The sequence below is a fragment of the Limanda limanda genome, chromosome 3 (assembly GCF_963576545.1).
Source record: "Limanda limanda chromosome 3, fLimLim1.1, whole genome shotgun sequence".
Classification (NCBI taxonomy): Eukaryota; Metazoa; Chordata; class Actinopteri; order Pleuronectiformes; family Pleuronectidae; genus Limanda; species Limanda limanda.
The window spans coordinates 26565115-26585245 of record NC_083638.1 but is presented as its reverse complement, the minus strand read 5'-3'; the positions used below and the strand labels follow the sequence as shown (position 1 = coordinate 26585245).

Sequence of the window (20131 nt, the reverse complement as noted above, 5' to 3'; positions counted from 1 at the left end):
CTTCTGTGTCTCCAGTTGTTTCACATTTGTTGCCCTTTGATCACCCTGAAATCAAATACCTCTGCCTGCTCTCTTTATACATTATACAGTGTTGAACCAGTGCACTTGTTCCAGCCTTCTTTCCATATGCTCCCAGTGACCTGGAGGTGGGATGACGCGCCGCTCCAGCTGGTGGCTGGTGGTGAACTGTTACCCCCAGCAACCAATCAGATGGCCTGCAGGCTAGAAGGAGAGGAGGAGGGGTGCTAGGAGCGGGGGACAGTGATGGAGGGAGTCAGGGTCAGCGGAGGGGTTGTCCATCCTGACATGATGCCATCTTACCGCACAGTTCGATGTGACCTTAACCCTCCTGCTGTCCATTCACACTCCCTTCTTTGTCACCCCACCTCCAACCCTAGCACTACATTTGTCACCCATCCTTCCGCCTTCACCCCCCCCCCACTCAACAGTCTGTTATTGGAGTGACAACTCCCCGGGTAAGGAGGAAGGATCTGGGTCATACAAAGGAGCTGGTGGATCCAGACAGTCAGAAGAGGGGAGGAGGACTTGGCCTGTAGGCCGGAGGTCTCCTTGCCAGACACAGTAGGAACAGGGTGTGTGTGTGTGTGTGTGTGTGTGTGTGTGTGTGTGTGTTCAAATGCTACTGTATGGGATGGAAGGGATGAGGACAAGAGGGAGGATGTTTGGGTTTATGCAGAGAAAGAAAAATGTATTTTTACAAAAAATAACTTACAAAAAAAAAACAAAAAACAGATCAATTATGCAGGGCTTACCATCTCACAGCAACATAAGCAATTGTAAAAACGTATTATGTATTCATAATGCAAATGACTATAACACAACTTTGGATGGAGGGATGGCAAGGAGGAGGGGGAGGGAAGGAAAGACGAAGGTGTGGAGGACAAAAGCTTTCTCCTGCAGAGTGGAGACAGGGACAGGAGGAAGCAGGAGGAGCGTCTGCCGTCTCCAACTGTTTCTCCACGGCAACATTGCACACGATCTCTCACTCTTTTGTAATACATGCACATTCATTGGAGCTGGACTTGCACAAAGCAGGAACAACCAAAGAGCATTTAGCTTGATGATTTAATGTGCTGCTTCAAATTACGATATGGCATAGCTGTATACTTATACTCTGTTGCAAATAAATCATCCCTCATGAATTAACATTCACACATCAATTCACACATTAACATTTTTCCACATTAAAAATAATCATTTGTAGAAAAAATGCCCTTAACAATATTTAAAAATATTAAAATACATTTAAAACACTATTTATCACTGACATTAACTTGCATGACTTGCCGTGGAACACAGGTCTGTTTGAGCGCTGTGACCTCTGATCAACTTCTGCCTCTTAACTTATTTACAGTTTGCTTTTAGCATGACAACGCTTACAGCAGCCGGCGGCCTCAAGTGGTAGAAACACACTGAAATAGCTTTCAAAGATATTGTCTTGAGGACCTTTGCCTCACAGCTACCATGGACAATATTTGACACAAACAAAGAATGAAGAGACTTAGTGACGTGAACAGTGTTGCTCTTGGCAACACAACCACATTCAACTATTAACCAAATCTGCAATAGAGCATTTCAGCCACTTTTAACAAATTATTTTGGTTTTTCAGTCAACAACTTGACGGTGGAGAAGCTTTAAAAACTCATTGCATCATCAAATGTCCTGCACTAAATAGCAGTTGGACACAGTTAGCAAACTAATATATTTATATTTAAGGACTTTTTGGGAGATGAAAGCTATAAAAGAACAGAATATTGGACTTTTGTATCTGTGAAGAAGGGATGCTTTTATTGCTTTGTGTCAACTGGATTTGTACACAAGCAACATTTTACCAACACATTATCCATGTCAACTTTTTAAAACGTTCTATTTTTTTTTTTTTTTCTGTGTATTTGAAGACATGATGAGTCTCATCTGTGACACACTAAAGGGTTCTGTTGTTTTATTATATCTGAAGTATAAGTCTTCTGCTTCTTCAATTGTATTGGATTCAGCTGCAGCGCTGTTTACCCCTGAGCCTCCAGAGGTGTTTTGTGGACTCAAGCACTTCACCCACCCCTCCACCGGCATAGTGGTGAGTAGATACTGAGTGAATTTTCATTTTTTCGTGAACTATCATTTTAAACTTAGCCTGACAGTAGTAATTCAAATAATTGCAAAATAAGTATATTTACTCTAACTTGTGAAATATGCACTCTGTAGTTATACATGCAATTGCATACAATATGTGCAATACTTTTATGTCTGTTTACATCTTATTTATCTATTTATTCAATATGTGTAATTTCAGATGTGTGCAATATATTACTGTGTGTTTGTACCTTTTATTTATAATCTATTTATTCTTTATTTATTGTACTTAGCTTTTATACCTACTTAGGACCAATAGCTTTCTAAATCACATTCCTGGGCTGGATGCAACATTATTTCATTCTACTGTGCCCTTTTCTTGTGTGTGTTCTGAATAACCAAAATAGTGAATCTTGGACCAACTTTACCTCAACTTTAAGCCCTATACATTGAGTGACTTGGTATTGCCCGCAACAAGAGAGACATCCTTCTGATGTTCAGAGACTAGCCAAAGACACAAGAGTTTTGTGAGGGCCTCCATGTTTTCCCGAGCAGATGCACTGGAACGCGTTTAGACCGGAAGTCGGACAAACCGAAACGGAATTATCGTCTTCCGACTTGCAAAGGAACACAACATTACATTACAAACAAGATGGATGAGATTGGAATGAGGATTACGATACATTACCTCATCGCTGTGCATCCTGCAAACAGCTGTATACTTTCTAATATTGTTAGAAGATTGTCATTACCAACTAATGGGTTCATATTTTATGGATCTTTTTTTTGTTATTAATATGTTGAGTATTTCGATTTTTCTGCACATAACAGGATCTCAAATGATGCAGTCCTAGTTCATGTTGCATCATTAAAGTAAAAACAATCCAAAGAGAGCTGCAGTGTCTCAGTGTCTTCTTGCTGTGAGTCCTGAACTCGCTACATGTCTTTTTTCACTCCTTCCTAAACAAATTCAAACGCTGACACAAGGTGACAATGGAAACAATACAGCTTCTTCTCCACAGAGGGCCAAAATCAACGAGAAATCAAAATGTCCTTGGTTGGTCGAACATATTTTCTGAATCAGCTTCTCGTTGCAACCACTGTTATTCTGCCACAGTTTCCATTATTAAATTTGAGAGATTAAAGTATCTATGTGTCCTTCTGCTTTTCTCACTGGTTTGAAGTGGGCAGGGCTGGTCCGAGTGCGGTGATGTCATGCTCTTCTTCAGCAACATTTCAGTCAGAGTCTGGTGATGGTGATGGGTTTTCTGCTTTTTTGTAAAGGGCCTTTGTTGATCAAATCTACTATAAAAGTCCGTTATTTTCAGCGTTTCAAGCTGGCTTCAGGGGATCTTTGATTGGGGTCTCTTAAGAGTATTAAACTATAACCATTTGTAGATTACAGAATGCTGTTAAAAGAAAAGGATTGTTTGCAGTGTGCTTGCTAGAATGGGCTGCTTCAAGGTAAAGCCATATACATCTTTACATACCTCGACCAAGGAGGTTATATTTGAACCCCTAGTCCTGGTGTCTGTGAGTAGTTACAGTTCGGTTTAATCTAATTTAATCTGTTGTTGGAGCTCAGGTAGTAGGAGCACTGGGGAGTGAATGCACTTGAAACACGGTTAGCAAAAAGGAAAAATCTTACACAGCAGATGTCTGTATCAGCGTGTGCAGCTGTATAAAGCCAAAGCAAGATGTGGCTGAAAGTGTGCGTGCTTAGCTGACTTGTCACTGAATGATTAAGGGTTAGAAATATAGTGCAGTGCTGGTAGCATTGCATGCTGGGAGAGAAGAACTAAGGAGGGTGCTGGTTAAGGCGCTTAAGGTGGTCCGGCTCTGTTGGGATCCAGCAGCCTTGCTCAATCCTTTACCTGCATGTCCCTGTGCTTTATTGTGTCTCACATAAAGAGACTTAATAAGCGTCTTTATCAAATGTGTCGGTAAGCTGCTGTGAGCGACCGGCCTGCTCACGTCCCACCCACAGTCAGAAGAGATTTGCATAAAATAAAAAATAAAGAAATAAAAACGCTGCAGTGTGTAAACACACTTTAGAGAGACGGAGAGGGGGCTGCTGTATTTTTTATGTGAGTGGTGATGTGGAGCAGTCCTTCATTCTCAATAAGTCAGGTTTGAGTTGTAACAGAGCTGCTGTGTTTCCTACAGATGGCTGCTGTCTTCTGGAGCTCGACTCTGTATAGAAGCACAGATGATGCTGACAGGTCAGAGCAGAGAAGTTTGACTGCGTCCTCTGTTGCTACCAAAAGAGTCCAGACTTACTCTGTCCAGTATATTTTCCTAGATGTTTCTGTATTAAATATTATGCAATAAGTGAACAAGATGTTGCATCCACGGACAGGAAGTGCAATGGACAATTTGGAGGATGCTTTTACCCCTGATAGAGCCTGACAGTGCCACAAGTGGGAGAACTATTATTAGCACAGGTCACCCCAATGGAGCTGAGCCCCTCAGCCTGGCACTGCCTCACTCACTGCATTGAACTTCAAAGGATCACAAGAATAAGGTTAAAAAATTTCAGAGGCTGCTTCAAAATCAGTTTGATATCCCCTGCGACAAGGGGGCCAGTGTGAATGTGACAGTGTGGCAGTGGAGGTAACATCCTGCAGCATGAGTTGAAAAGCGGCCATCAGCCACCTCCGAGCAGCGCGGCATTTACCCTTTCAGGTGGCGAAAAACTGTGAGACCTTTTCTTTGACATTTGTTATCTTGGTGTTTCCTGTACTTTCTAATTGGAGGAAATGGTAGACTGTGGGTCAGCTTCTGGCAGGAAGAACAGCTGAGATACTTTAGTGGAGTGAAGTCGGAATCTTCTACCTCACAGTGTCTCAACCTGCTGTTCAGGTGCACTGGTGTTTCTGTACCTTTATATGACAGCTGATGTGTGCTGATCCTACAACGGGTAAAAACTCCTCATAATAATAGAAAACCGTAGACTAACTGTAAACACTTATTTAAACTTATTTCTCCACTGATTTCACACGAATATCAGGGTACTCATCATGAGGAAGACTTTTCATGGAGCATAATGTAAGCTACACAGTCTTCTGTGACACCAAAGGGACCTTTCCTTCAGTGCCCACTGTGATGTCATAGATATGTCATCAAGGTTAGCTTATATTGAACATAGAGACAAGTGTATTTAAGAGCACTTTCCCATCTACCTTGTCTGGTCTGGACCTTCTGACCTTTCAGTTTAGTCTGAACAAAAAGAACAGGTGTGAAGGTCCCTCAGAGCCCCCACAGACCAACAGACCAAACGTAGTCTGACCAATAGTGGTGGTCTCAGTGCGGATCGAATTGAACCATGTTTGTGTGAAAACCTTTATTGGATAGTTGTGACTTTTGGACCAATTGCAGACGTTGGGACAGCATTAAACATTAGAAGAAGAAAAAGAAAGTTAAGTGTCTCACAGGATCACCTCTCCAGTCTTTCGTTATCCAATGATATAATGTTGTTTGTAAACAAACCAATCACTCTCAAGTATAGGTAGACGCAGTCCATGTAGCTGATGACAATAGGACTTATGTATAATCATATAAAAGTCTTTAGTGCCCTCCCTTAATTGCAATTTGAAACCAGAACTAATCGGATCAAATGTAAACGATGTAACAAAGACGGTTGTGAAAACGTTCCAGCATTCAGGAATAGTAAAACAAAGGGGGGAAATTAATATCTGGTGGTTTTGAATCTTCTCAGGCTCCACTAGTTCAATATTGTTTTGTAATGTCAAAGACTTCAAAGAGGCAGATTAAAAAAAAATGAAAGGACAAAACTGAATCAGCAGTGGAGATTTGTATTCCTTCTAACTCTCAGCTCTACACTTCCCATAATGCAACTCAGTGGTATGTATTATTTTCACCCCGCCGAGTTAGTCATCATGATTATTTCCTGAGACGTGACAAAGCTTCTCCAGAGACATGGCAGACTGTGTTCATAGGCTGAGTGGTATCCTGCTGACGGGTAAACTAAACATCATGTGTTAAATCTGTGCACTGCCCCTTTAAAGAGGACTCCGGAGACTCAGTGTTGCACTTCCCTAATGTTCAGGGACTGACAAGAGACAGAATTCTAAAAGGACATTCTAAATCAAAGCAGCAGAGGCTGGGATATCCTGGCCTTCATCATAATGCACCTAAATAAGGTCTTCTTCTTACACACCTTAATACATTATTAGCAGCTATTTTCTGAGATTTGAAAAAGGTTATCCAGAGCCACTGAAGTTAAGTAGTGCCCCCCATGACTTTGACATGCAGAATTGGTAGAGTGGTCCTTTAATCTGTATCTATCCTGCATCTAATGTTAAATCCAACATGAGCAGCTACTTCCCCTTGTTATCTACGGAGAGGGTTCCACAGGAACAGATGGAGCTTCAGGTGTCTCGCTCCAGACAGAGAGACGATGAGTCTCATCATTAAGGGATGGTTTCAGGGCTGAGACAGACACTTTCATCACACTGTTCCTTTTTCTGTACCAGTGATAATACCTTTTGACGTCAGGTACCAGGACTCGACTGACGGCAGCAGGCGGCTGTTTTTCACACCTGAACTCTTTTCTGTGTCCAACAGTTAGAAACAGCCTTCATCAGCTCGCCCTGACCTTCACATCTCCCATCTCATCTGACAAAGCGTGGCTGCTTCGCACTCGGCCAATCTCGCAAACAGCTCGGCCCACAGGCTTTCACCAATCCCTGAAAATAAAGATCTAATGCCAATGTCTACATCATTAATAACTCCTCGTCCCAGCAGACACAAATAGAAAGAACAGGCTGATAGCAGGCACAGAACGGGTCGGGAACATCAGAACGCTCTCACCTAAGACGAATTATCGGAGCTATTCCGAAGGAACATTAGCCTGCTATGATGGATATTTTGAGTATGAGTAGGAGGAAGCTCAGTTGATCAGAAAAGCTCTTTCTGCAGTCCCCCTCTCGAGGTTACACACACACACACAGGCGTAATTATACAGCAGTGCTCGTCTGCTGCTGGTGGGCAAACACTGCCATCTACTGTTCACCAGCACGTCTGCCCAAACACAGCACTCGAACAGCAGCAGTGTTTCACTGCCAGATGCGTTATGCTGCAGTTCTTTATAAAAAAAAAAACTTACGAGTAGAAAATCTGCTACATTAAGTGGATGTGACATTTATTTGAACAAGAAGAATGTGTTTTTCCTGGAAACATTTCTGATGCTCACTGAGGTCTTACCGAGGACAGAGCAGAGCCAGTGATTATAAAACATAAAAAATACAATATTTTCTATATTTTTTTTATCACAATTAAAATAATTACATCTAAGTTTTGTATTTGTTTAACATTTTTTGAAAAACCAAATATGCAAAGTGAGTTACATGTTTTTTAGTTTCTCGTAATTATTCAAAACATTTACCCTTTTACTTTCCTATTCCCGAGTTAAACATATTCTCAATACTGTGTGGGAGTAACTTATATGCTTTCCACATTATTTGTACAATGTTTGACTCAACTAAATCTCAACATTTGAGGGTATATAACTATAAAGTGTTTCACAATAACCACATAAACTGACAACTCTTTCTATATCTGTGTAGCTCCCAAGAGAATGTCATTGACTTACGAGTCAAAACATTCTCAGTAAAACACACCATTCAGAAGCTTTGTATAATGAAGCTAAAGCTACTTTTATTTATGTCTATGTGATTCCTCCTTGACGACTGAAGTGACTTTTGAGAGTTTTTAAATAGCCACTACAATCATGTCGCCCAGAGCTGTCCTCACTTATCTGAATCTGGATCCACTAACAGAAGTCCAGGTGTCGCGTCACAGCTCGTCCTAATATTTGGGGCCAACCTTCCACTTTCAATATAAAGTGGAATTTAAGAGAAATGCATATTCAAGATATTTCCTGCTATAGTTTTTTTTGACAGTGTAAGATGTAAAATTTCGGTTAAAGAATAAAAGTACTGAATAATTTGGTTAGACAGCTATTAGTTCTTGAATGTGTTACTTGTTTTTCAGAACAGAACTATGGGTTTGAACTAAAAATGAAACATTTGCATAAATTCTAAATAATCCATTTAGAACGGGTTTGACACAGCAATGACATGTCGCCCTTGGCAGCGTGCTATTGGCTGATTAGTCAGGCAGGAGAGGGCATGTTGAGGTGTCACTGCAGTTAGTAATGGAAAAAAAATCAATTTGCTAAACGTTGCCTTCAGCTTCTTTATACAAAGATATTATATAAATACTAATAAGTTAAAGGTTAAGGTAAGGTTAGTGTTTTATCCACACTGGTGTTGAGGGAACTTGGTCATATCGGACACAACTGAACACCCATGATGCAAACATGTGGAAAAACAGTTTATTTATACAGTTAAACATATGTGTCCTATTGACTGAAAGAACATTATATGGTACAGGACAACACATAAATGACAGAGATACTTTCTGGGCTTCATAAATATTATTCTCTAAGTCAGTGTCCCTTGTAAATGTTCCAGGCTTCACAGGTCAAGGATGAAGCGTTCAACCTTCATCATGTATGCTGGCTTCAGGTAGCGCTGCAGTTCACTTTTCTGCAGCCACATGAAGGGGGCGTTTATGGCTGTGGTGGGAGCGATGTCTGACAGAACGGCTTTGAAGAAGAAGACCTTTGTTCCCTCAGAACTGTCCGTCCGAGCAGCTTTGGGCAGTTTGTACTTGTACACTCCGCAGGGGGCATTGCTGAGGAAGGTTGCATTGAAACCAGCTGCTGTGGGCAGAGGACACACTGTGAGTTCATGCAGCTGGAGACAAAAGGTGAGCTTAAGTGCAAACGCTCCTTAACTTCACAGATCAGGTGATGCTGCACTTGTATTCCCCTGGATTACGAGCGTTTGACTGCTATAATGAAGTGTTATATTACCCTGTTTCCCATTCTCACATTTTCCTCAATTAAGTTTTAATGTACTCTCATGTAATCTAAATCCCACGGTCCCAGTTGGCTCAACATGCAAAGTGAGGCAGCAGCAGCAGCACGGCCATGTTAGAGATTCAATCCCCGCTCGGTCCAGTGATATTAAAAATGGATCAACTCCTGCTACTGTAAGACACTTTAAATACAACCCTGCACGAAATGGCACACGCTAATGTCAAGTGGAGGGTTTTAATGGAAAGTGATTGATGGAGTTGTCACATTAATAGTTGATGAGCAATGTTGTGAAACTCAGTCACTGGTATTTTATTTCAATGCTTAAGAGTTTAAATGCTTAATTCGCCACTCGCAGATTTCTTTTTCTTTTACAGCATGTTAAATATCCCGGATGAGGGATATGATGCATTTTATCCGTTGCACGTTTTGACCTCTGACCCTCAACGTCCTCCCCATCAGTAGCTCATCATGCGACTGATTAATTTGCTGAAGTCAGAGTTACAGCTGACATCTCTATCGTTCTGGTAGCAGAGCCAATCACAGACAGGACAACAAACCAAAAACATGATGATTATGTAGTGAACTCGTCTGTGTGACCTCTTTATTTCTTAGCACAGGATTCAAATTTAGCACCTCCCGTACAGTGTTTGTTCTAAACCTGCCTGTTTGGAACGGACTGTTCTCTCGGTGTTAAAGCTCCGGAGCTACTTCGTCCTCCTTAAACAGTTCTACAATATACTGTCACTTTTTATTGTTTGTGTGCTGATCTTTTCATAAAGCTTGACTGAAGGTAGAAGCCTGTGTTCATCCTACCAGGTTTATCTGCAATGTTTTTTATTGTGAAACAGAATTAGTTTTTATCACTGTTCACATGTGTGGCTATTGCATGTTGACTATTTCAGAGGTCTGCAATACAGCAACAAAACAAACATTGGGCTTTTACTTTGAAGACAACTCGCTAACCAGGAAGTGGCTCTATGAATGTTGTTGCCTTGATGAAGATCAACACCTGCGATTCCTGTGAATGTCTGTGTCAGTCTGGTAAATTGAAATAAAACTAATGGGCTCATCAAAATGATCTGGTGGGACATTATTGGCTGCAGGCTGCCGGTTGATAGTTCATCTGAGGACGTAGAAAAAGACATGTTCACCTCGGTCCACAGACTTAAGACACACTGCTGTGCCCCTCATTGACTACGACAGCATCTGGTCTCCACCTCTGTGTATCAAATGTGCTTTACAAATAAAATTGCTTTGCCTTCCAGTGCACTATTCTCTTGTTTATTAATATTGTATTTATAGTGAACGAATTGCTTGTCCACATCACACCAAACTCTGTTATGCACTTCCTGGGGCAATTCAGAACACACAAGCCAAGAGTGAAGTCGATAAAATGAATGGTTTGCAATATGCATTCCACATGTAGACAGACATGTGTGGAATAATAGTAAGCACATAAATAAAACAATCTAATATTTACTTCATACCAACATGACTTTCAGATGCTGCACTACGTGAGGGAGAAGCTTAAGCTACGACTACTATGCTATTCTGAAATTCACTTTCCAAATGCGTAGAAAATCAATCTGTTTTCAAATCCACTCAATTCAAAGTGAATCAACTTCCGTGTGTTAGTCATAAACCATATGAGTCATATCACAGTTTGTTATGTTGCAATGCAAATGAAAGATGTAAACGGCTCAGGCCTGTGTCTTTATTAAAGACTGCAGTGTAACACCAGGCAGCCGTGATTACTTGTCATTGAAAATGCATTACAGAGTTTAAAGTATGACCACATTAGGGGGATCTATATTAATGCTTGGCCTTTAGAATTTCAATTTTCACATCATCATTATTTCTTTATTTTCTGACCGGCAGAAAAACAGTTTGCAGATCCAAGACTCTAAAAAGCAGCACCATCGACAGTTACATTAGCTGCAAGGTGCAAAATGACAGGGTGAGAGAGAAGGTCTGCAGCTGTTATGACGAGCGGGCCGATGGGAGGAGGTGGGATGAGTCCGGTAAATATTTTAAAGGGTAGTCTGCTCTTGCTGACTTTTCCATGATTATAATGAAGCTTGAACGTGTGCAGCCTACACAAGTGGCCTACAATGTTGTGGGCCTTTACACTTGCGCACTGATGAGTTTCACTCATCTGTCAAAATACACTGAGTCCACTAATCGGAGGGTCAAGACACTGACCGTAATCTGCCCCTGACAACTGTACCGACAGCGTGGTGAGATGTCAACTGCACTTTAATGCTTTGAGTGGTCCTAAGTCTAGAAAAAGACTTAACATGAAAATAACAGTTATTTAACTTTCCTCCACATACTTGCACGCACACATTTTGAGGGGCTTGGAACTCTCCAGTAGTTTGGACGACAATCATAAATCTTCTAAGACTATGTAAACAATGTATTTGCGTGGATGTAGACTCAGTGGCAGTGAGGGTTCCACTGGAGATGTCACAGCTGCTGCTGCTGCTGCTGTCAGACTTCCTGAAGCTAGACTCATACTAGGGACTAAAATTCAGCATTTCTCTGCCTCTGCTATTTGATTTTGAGTGTTCTTTTTAAAAATCTATCTGCTAGTCCCCCAACCCCATCACTTTGGCACCTCACAAACAGCTTTGTGCCACAAACAAGCCAAAGTTGTTGTGGTAAGTCAACTGAGTTTGCCAGTGGAAGTGCCCTGTGCTACAGAAGCTGCCACTGCCACTATTTGAGGCTGACTTATACAATACCCCAAAAAGCAAATCGGTAGCATCAGTTACTATATTAGATTTTGAATGATCTCAGCTCCTAATGGTAGTATTACAAAACACTTACAGAACTCATGAAGAGTAGAAACAGTAAAGTGAAAGATAACAGTATTATCATATAATAATTATAAACATGGATTTCAATTAGCATAGTCCTCCCTGACCAGAGATAAGTCTTTGCAAGACTAAAGTAGTTTAATGTTTAATTTATTATATTTATAAGTTATTTAATGGTAGTTATCTGCGCATTAGGGCGGCTGTGGCTGAGGGGTAGAGTGGTCGTCCTCCAACCTGACGGTCGGCGGTTCGATCCCCAGTCTGAACCATCTGCATGCCGAAGTGTCCTTGGGCAAGATGCTGAACCCTCAATAGCCCCCCATACAATAACAAAGTGCTGTAAGTAGATGCACTGTATGAATGTGTGTATGAATGGGTGAATGTGAAACTGTACTGTAAAGCGCTTTGAGCGGTCATCATCAGACTAGAAAAGCGCTATATAAATACAAATCCATTTACCATTTACCATGAGGGTGCACTGTTTCAAACTGAAATAAAAATGGTTGCAGCATTTATATTTTGTGATTTAACAGAATCAACAGGAAATCCCTGAAAACCTAAAACATTGAATATTAGATTAAAATATCAGCAGCTTTATTTGATTTTGTCCGTGTTACCTGGCAGGGAGGCGAGGGCTCTCTCTGCGGTCTGTCGCAGCGTCTCTCCCTCCTGCCACGGAGCCTGAGGCAGCAGCCACAGCTTCCCGCTGCCGACCTGCTGCTCAGCCAGAAGAACCAGCGAGTCGGCCAGGCAGCGCTGCACAGAGGACAGGTCCTTATCTACATCAGCTAAACAAGAGAGAGACTGTCAGCAGCTTCCTCCCTCTGAGACTGCCGAGCAAGATTTATACAAACATCAGAGGGGAAAAAAATGCAAATCAGAAAGGAAAAAAATGGTGATTTAGTTCAAACTCAGATGCCTCTATAAAATCTGTTTATAACAATGTCTTTCCTGTTCTGCTTCTGTCTAATGATTTGAGGGAAGACAACAGACTATTTCACTGAGTGCATTTCTCATATTTTTATATTGTGAATATTCAGGTTTACTAATTTAGCCCACAAGTCAAGGATTTAGTTAATTTGTCCACACTGACCGCTGACCCTCGGTGCTGGCTGGAAGTTCTTCAGCTTCTGCTCCCAGGAGTCGTCCAGGTCCTGAGCTAACACAATGTCCTGGTCCCTGCCGCCGTCCTCCTCATCTGAGTCATAGTCGTCCGACTGCTTACGACTCATCCTCTCAGCGTCCTCCAGCAGCCGCAGCTCGTGGTCCGACAGCAGGCTTTTCTCCAGCTCCATCTGAAAGCAAGGCAGCGCAGGTCGTCATGTCAAACTGCAGGACAGTTATTCTTGCTGTGTGTCATCTGATTACTGTGGCGGAGAAATATGGCAGACATTGACCCTTCTCTCCTCCTCATAAATCACAGCTCAGCATTTAAATCAGAGCGCTGATGTCAGATTATGTAAATAAAACAGAGGGTGTCGGTCTACAGCAACAAAAAAGACAGTATCACAGAGAAATGTGGCCAAACAAAAAGCATGATAATCCTTCCTTACTCCACATATAAATAATGACAAATTAAGGCATATGCACAAACTAGATGTTAGACAATTGGTACTTTATGAAAACATATAAAACTAGTCTCAATGTGAGACGGAATCTTATTTGTCTCATTATTAACTTGGGGGAATAAAGTATTTAAACCCTGAATTATTCCATCAGGATATCATTCTAATAAATGTATTGTTATACAGCAATTTACTGTGCAGAGGTCTCCTCAGACATTCAGAAAGGTGATGAATCATATTTATGAATGATAAAAAGCATGGCAGGAGACTTGGGGGAATGTGCTGTTGTTGAGCCACTAGTGTAAATGGAAGTTTCATTATAGCCGTACACAATACTGTGCTCCTGTAGCGCTACACTAATAGGATGGAATCAACTTCATGGGTAATGTTAAGATTGTTTTCACATTTTTTAGCATAATGCCCCCGTTTTTCTAACAGTAAACACAACATATTTATATGTTTGTATTGTATTGATACTGAAAACAAGTAATTGCCTTGCATTACTCATATGAATAAGGCTGCATACTAGACAACTTAGAGCAGTTTGATCAAACACAACTTTACAACAAATAAGCTCCAACTTAAAGTAAAACCATTAAGGGTCTTACAATAAGAGTGGCTCTACAAAGCAAGGTCCACGAGATAAGGGGAGGGGCCACCAGGTGAGGTTAATATTCCACTTCAATGGAGCAAGTGTCCGATACATGTGTAAACGATTTGCACAGTAATGATACGGCATAAACATGGGGAAGTTGTTGGTTCTGCCCGATGTGTAAGTCAGCTGTGTGAAGCAGAAGACAAGTTCTGCTGAGGCCATGTGACCTCAGCAGAACTTGTCAGCTGACAGATTTCCCTGTGATACTGTGACAGGGAGCATGAGGCCGTTTCTACCTGTAGCTACTGCATCCTTTAATTTTCCCTCTACCTGCTGCCTGCTCCTCTTTGCGTCTGAGCCACCTCACCTGCTGGATCATGTGTCTGAAGCGCTGCTCCAGCGGGCTGCTCTCCGCGGAGATGACGGGAAGCCTCTGCAAACACACCGCCGCCATCAGGTTCCACGGGGAGGTCGCTCTCTCCGTCGCAGTCGTTGCCCGACACATAGAAGAAGCCGAAAACTGACGAAGCCCCGTCCTCACTGCCACTGTCCTCCTGAAACAGGACAGAAACTTCCCCAGAGGCCGACCGGCCATTCCTGCACAGGGCGCCGCCATCTTTTTCTGCTGCGTTCAGAGCACAGGCAGAAAAATTGTAACGATGGCGGATTAGGTTGAAATCACACGGACCGCGGGATTTTCATCCACATTATTTCCCTCACAACCCAAGAAAACTCAAAATAAAAAGGAGATTTTCCTGTGGTAAACTATTGTCCTGTAATAAATCTGGAATAGAGAATACAGATTTCATATGGCGCCTTTAAACTAGTGTTTTCAAAGGTATAATCGTATTTACGAGGGTTCGCGAAGAACTTGAAAGCAACATATTCCTATTTCCTACCCACAATCCTTTGTGCAAGAAAGAACAGTCCATTCTGATAAAAGTGGGGTACGGTGAAATAAGAAAGCCCTTTAAAACACACAAACACATACTGTTACGTACTATTTAGGTATATTATAGTATCTATTAGCATTTCAATTATATTTTACGATCTTTTTTGCAAAATAAACATATATGTTTTGTGTTAACCATAACGTTATAATTACTTTACCACCCGTCAAAACCCAAAGCTTTTAGTGGCCCGGTCTGTTCCGTTAGCATATTCAATGTCACGTTTGTGGTGTTAGATTAAGCTGAATTTTGCTGCATTTGTTAAAGAACCCGACAGAAAATGTATAAATTCAACAGTTTATTAGTTGGTTCTGTCGGTAACGTGTGTCGACAGCTGGCTGCCTCCCTGAACGGGAATGGAAGCTCCCTGTAAGTGTGTTATTGATCCAGTGTGACTAGCATCATGCTAGCTGTCACAGTCTGCTGTTGGCTCGCAGCTGTGCAGCATGTGTTGTGTTTTCCCTCTGCAGTAATGGACGGTGCTTTGTGTTGTTAATGAACTGGTTTGTGTGTGTCTGTGTGTGCAGATGTGGAAGCAGCGGCCTGACGCGGACACTGTGCAGCAGCGCGGTCAGACTTCAGCCTCCCCGGACTCTGGGGAAGCGTCCAAAGACTTCAGGTCACATCTCTGCTGTTAACTCCTGTTCAACCTGCTGGGAACACTGGGAACCACAGTAGAATCAACCTGTATCTTTGTGTTTGCACCCGCAGCCATTTCCCTCCCCTGCCTGGCCAGGACAGTGCGCTGAGGTGGGCTGGGAAGAAGTTAGATGAGCTGCCCATCGTTCACATGAAGCTACATACAACAAGTAAGTGAAGCCAGTGACATCAAACTGTAAAGTGACACATCCTCAGTTGTTATAGAGACATCAGCATGTTGCCATATTGGATTCTGTTCCCATATAATCTATAATACTTTGCACTTAAATACAAGATGATTATTATAATGTTATTCCTCATATTATGTAGGTCTGATAATTATATACCAAACCAGGGTGTGCATGATGAGAAGGGAAATTGTAGAGTAGAAATACTTTTTATTACTTTCTCACATTGGAAACTTTTAGTTGATTAAAACCAAGCATCTCATGCATTATGTTTAGTTCCAAATTGATCGAGCTAAAACATAAATTCGAATAACTTTTGATTCTTTGTGTATGAAAAACTACTCTGACGTTTAGAAGTTTTCAGATTTCTAAGTTGCCACCTGACTGATTCCTGCAAAACTTATTTCAAATGTCAGCTTTGTATAAGGAGAACAAAACAAGTAGAAAAACAGTATTTTCTACTAGCTAGCTTCAGTCCCCTTTAGAAAATGCATCATGCGGTTTGTACAAGTTTCCTCTCAATAGAGCTGTGCAATGTTAAATCATCTTCCATTTCATATTATGCTCTTTCAGTCACACTCTTTATGTAAAAATGGACGACAATTGGGTCTTCCACACTGCACTAATGAAGAGATGTGCCTCAGAACAGGGTCATTCTGAACAGGGCAGGGATTCCAGTATGAGTTACAAGGAACAATGTCAATCTTTTGGGACCTGAGATTTTATTGATAACAAAATTGTCCTACTTCAAATGCAGAAATTCAAACACTGAAAAAACAGACTGAACATAAACAGTTAATTATAAGTCTACATTGATTTTATGTTTACTAATTAATAGCTGTTGTGAATCTGACCCTGGTGAAATATATACAAGTGGCATATGCATTCACAGGAGTCTAGTGAGTGTTGATCTGAGAACAGAAGCAGATTTTGCTGAACAAAACATAAAGCAGAAGAATCTGGTGTAGCTGCAGCTCCGTACAGAGGATTACCTTCTTATTATTGTGTGATGCTGTCAGGTCTGTTATGGGGAACATTCGGCTTGTCATAAGTGTGACAGTGTATGAAATTCAGCCTTTTTAGCATTCAACAAACAAACTTTCCAATGAGTCTGGAGTCAGTGGCTCAGTAAACTGTGGTGTCCTGTGGCAGCACACACATACAGCTGACAGACAGCGAGGGGCAGTCCATGGTCAGGACGTCGTGCGGAACAGAAGGTTTCAAGAACATCAAGAAGTCGACACCCATCGCCGCTCAGACTGCGGGCATTTCTGCTGCTTCGGTAAGTTCTCACACGACGCACTGACACACACTCACTGTGAGACAGCAGGTCGGAAGCTCAAAGACACTTGGACAACAAGGCCACATGACAGGAGAGGCTCTGTGTTAAATGTTACAGGACAATCTGGCTAATTGTGAGAACAGCAAGTTGTTTTAGCCCCTGCTGCTCCGCCACTCTGTTTAACAACCTGTAATTTCAGACTCTTTAATGCTGTATATAATCTGCCCTCTCTAAGGACTCGGACAGATTGGAGCCGTCATTGTTAAAAAGCTCATTTAGACTTTGTGTTGGCCTGATTTATAAAGACACAGGCACACCAGGTTAAGGTTGTAGTTTTCTCCACAAAGAAAACAGACAGGAGAAATAAGGTTTTATTATAGGGCTTCCATAGTCCTGTATTGTTAACTAGTTTTTCAAAAAGTGAACATATTGTGACCTAAACTGTTGTCACATTTAATTATTTTTTACTACAGTTAAAGATAAGAATATAAGAAGAGCTTTAACAAGAACATTGTCGATTTTATTGTCAGTAGAGCGAGTCTCAAAAGTAATACTGGTTATTTTCTGCTACAACGATTTATTTCTTGGTCCAGAAAATATCACAAAATAATGAAAACCACAGCTTGTGAAAACCCAGTGGGATTTGTCCAATTACTATTTTTTTCTCAAACAGTCTCAAACCAAAAGACTTTCAGTTTAACTTTAACACAAAGACAAAAGCAGCAAATCACCACAACTATGAAAGTAGGATAAGCAAATGGTTGGCCTTGATTAACTTTTCTAAAGCAGGCGAAATTATTTTTAAAAAAAAGAAACCGCCTGAAACCCAGCACTGTTGAAAAGCTGTTGTTTTTAAATAAAAATGAATAAACCGTTATCTCTATTGTACGCGTTACATTTTGTCCCCCCACACACAAGCACAGTCACAAACCCAGTAACAAAAGCACATTCAAATCACAACCCTCTCACTAATTTGTTTCCACTTTTGACCACACCATTGTATCATAAAGACAGACACCATATTAATAATAATCGTTTATGTATTGGCATCACAAACATCATTTATTCATTTATTCAATTCCAAGCTTCACACACCAAATCCATGGTGTCATTATAATTACATTTACATTTAATGTCCACTTGATGGCGCAGTAGAGCAAATGAAGCCCCATGATGCTTCGGCCCATGAGCGAACCAATTGGATGGAAAGCTTCAACGCTTCATCTCGCCATCACTAGTTACAAACTGTTTATGGTTGTTAATTACATCTGTTAACCCCCATGGTCTGAAGTCCACACTCCTTTGAACTTTTTGAACTGACTGTTGTGAACAGGCAGTCAGACAGATGCCACACATTCATCCTCCCTGTCTCTTCCTCTGAACAGAAAGCCACACCGAAGGGAGTAACGTTTGTTCGAGTTGTGGTCCAAGGTCTTGGTCCTGACGTCTGGTGAGTCCAAGAAAGAAATCCAGTGTATTACTGCAACTATCGTGAATTGTTGGCTCATGATCCCATTAGAGGATCTATGTACCACCACAAAGTCCCTTTGAGTTATTGCAAATCTTGTTATTCAACCTTTAGACATTTTTTATGTTGTTGCTGCTACACCAGTAATTATTATCTTAAATGTCAGGAAAAAAGTGAGATTATCCAGTGCTTAATGCAGCCTCCTTGAGGACCAATGGTCCAAAACCCATAAAGGGATAGTTCACCGAAAAATGAAAATGAACTTATCTACTCACCACTAAGTGTTTGAGTCCACAAAACACTTTCTTTCTGAAGGAGAAAGAAAGTTTCCCTAGTTCCCCGAAAGTGTTTTGTGGACTCAAGCACTTCACCCACCCAGCCCTCCATCTGCATAGTGGTGAGTAAATTAGTTCATTTTCATTTTACGGTGAACTATCCCTTTAAGGATTTCTATCTACATTGATTTACAATTCAACAGATTTACATACATTTGAAAAGCTGGAACCATCAAATCCTCTGTGTTTCTGTCTGTTTATTTTATATTGATCAACTAATCGCTTAAAAAATAAATCGACTTCAGCTCTTTTCCAAAAATGTCCATATATTGAAAAGTCATCAGTTTCTTTTCTTGGTCATTGTATTGGCAGCAAACATGTTTTACATGCTGTATGACCGACTGGTTTGTGTTGATCTAATGATGGGTGGCAGAAAAAATAAAACTGTGACTGTACCGAGAAATGATCCCATAATTCATATCTGACTTTTTTACAATGAGGCTGTCAAAGGAGCCACATGCAACTCGATCTGTTCCTGAGAGTTTCAATAAGGAACAAGTACCTTTTATCTGTGTTGTGCAGTCTGCGATCAAAGGCTTGACGATGGGAGGCCTGGACGTGGTATCGATCACCGACCACACCCCCGTGCCACACAACGGATGCCGCCCGCGCAAAGCCAGAAGGACGTGATCCTCTTGTACCAGAGCGAGCAGCAGGATGGAGATGTTGTGTTGAAAGATGCTAATAAAGAGTTAAATTGTGTAACTGCCTCTGAGCTGTTCATAAGTTGTTAGTCGGTGGAAATAATGGCAGAGCGTGTTGTTAATGAGCTGAGAACAGGTGTGTCTGTCCTCTGCTCACTGCAGACAGCGATATGGACATTAGAGCACTGATGTTTACACACACACTCTTGTACTACTATTTTAGTGAGGACACTCATCTGCATAATGAATTCCCAGGCCCCAAATATGTTAAGCACTTGGCTTTTAAGCACTTTACTCACCCTATTGTCAACTTATAATTATATATGGATATGCCAGATGTTTTTAATTAGTTTGAGATATACACTACTGTTCAAAAGTTTGGGGTCATTTAGAATTTTTCTTATTTTCAAAGAAAAGCACTGTTTTTTTCAATGAAGATAACATTAAATTAATCAGAAATAAAATCTATACATTGTTAATGTGGTAAATCATTATTCTAGGTGGAAACGTCTGGTTTTTAAACATGTGAACCACCAGCATGGTGAATACTGTTGTCGCTTTGTGACCATTGAAACTGGGTTTTTATTGTTATTTAATGTTAAGGAAAGAGAAGCTCAAGGTGCAATTTTGTCACAATATTGCAAGAA

General features: G+C 41.1%; 1 protein-coding gene and 2 long non-coding RNA genes across 4 annotated transcripts; 2 read left to right on the top strand and 1 right to left on the bottom strand.

Annotated features, from left to right (window-relative positions):
* Window positions 1-8462: 8462 nt before the first annotated feature.
* On the bottom strand, window positions 8463-14594 carry mrpl46 (mitochondrial ribosomal protein L46). Of its 2 annotated transcripts, none has more exons than XM_061068549.1 (4): window positions 14346-14594; window positions 12912-13113; window positions 12436-12606; window positions 8463-8840 (listed from the first exon to the last, which is right to left on the bottom strand). In XM_061068549.1, exons 1-4 carry the CDS (start codon window positions 14592-14594, stop codon window positions 8593-8595), a joined length of 870 nt encoding a protein of 289 aa, XP_060924532.1. In that variant the 3' UTR covers window positions 8463-8592. The 2 variants fall into 2 exon arrangements, with proteins under 2 accessions (XP_060924532.1, XP_060924533.1); XM_061068550.1 differs by having other exon boundaries at window positions 8463-8837.
* A 641-nt stretch (window positions 14595-15235) lies between these two features.
* LOC132998797 (uncharacterized) lies at window positions 15236-15707 on the top strand. The gene is made up of 3 exons (XR_009678008.1): window positions 15236-15297; window positions 15456-15547; window positions 15640-15707. It is a non-coding gene; the product is annotated as an uncharacterized LOC132998797 (long non-coding RNA).
* A 1216-nt stretch (window positions 15708-16923) lies between these two features.
* On the top strand, window positions 16924-20062 carry LOC132998796 (uncharacterized). Its single transcript, XR_009678007.1, has 3 exons — window positions 16924-17037; window positions 18423-18487; window positions 19363-20062. It is a non-coding gene; the product is annotated as an uncharacterized LOC132998796 (long non-coding RNA).
* The last annotated feature ends 69 nt before the right edge of the window (window positions 20063-20131 follow it).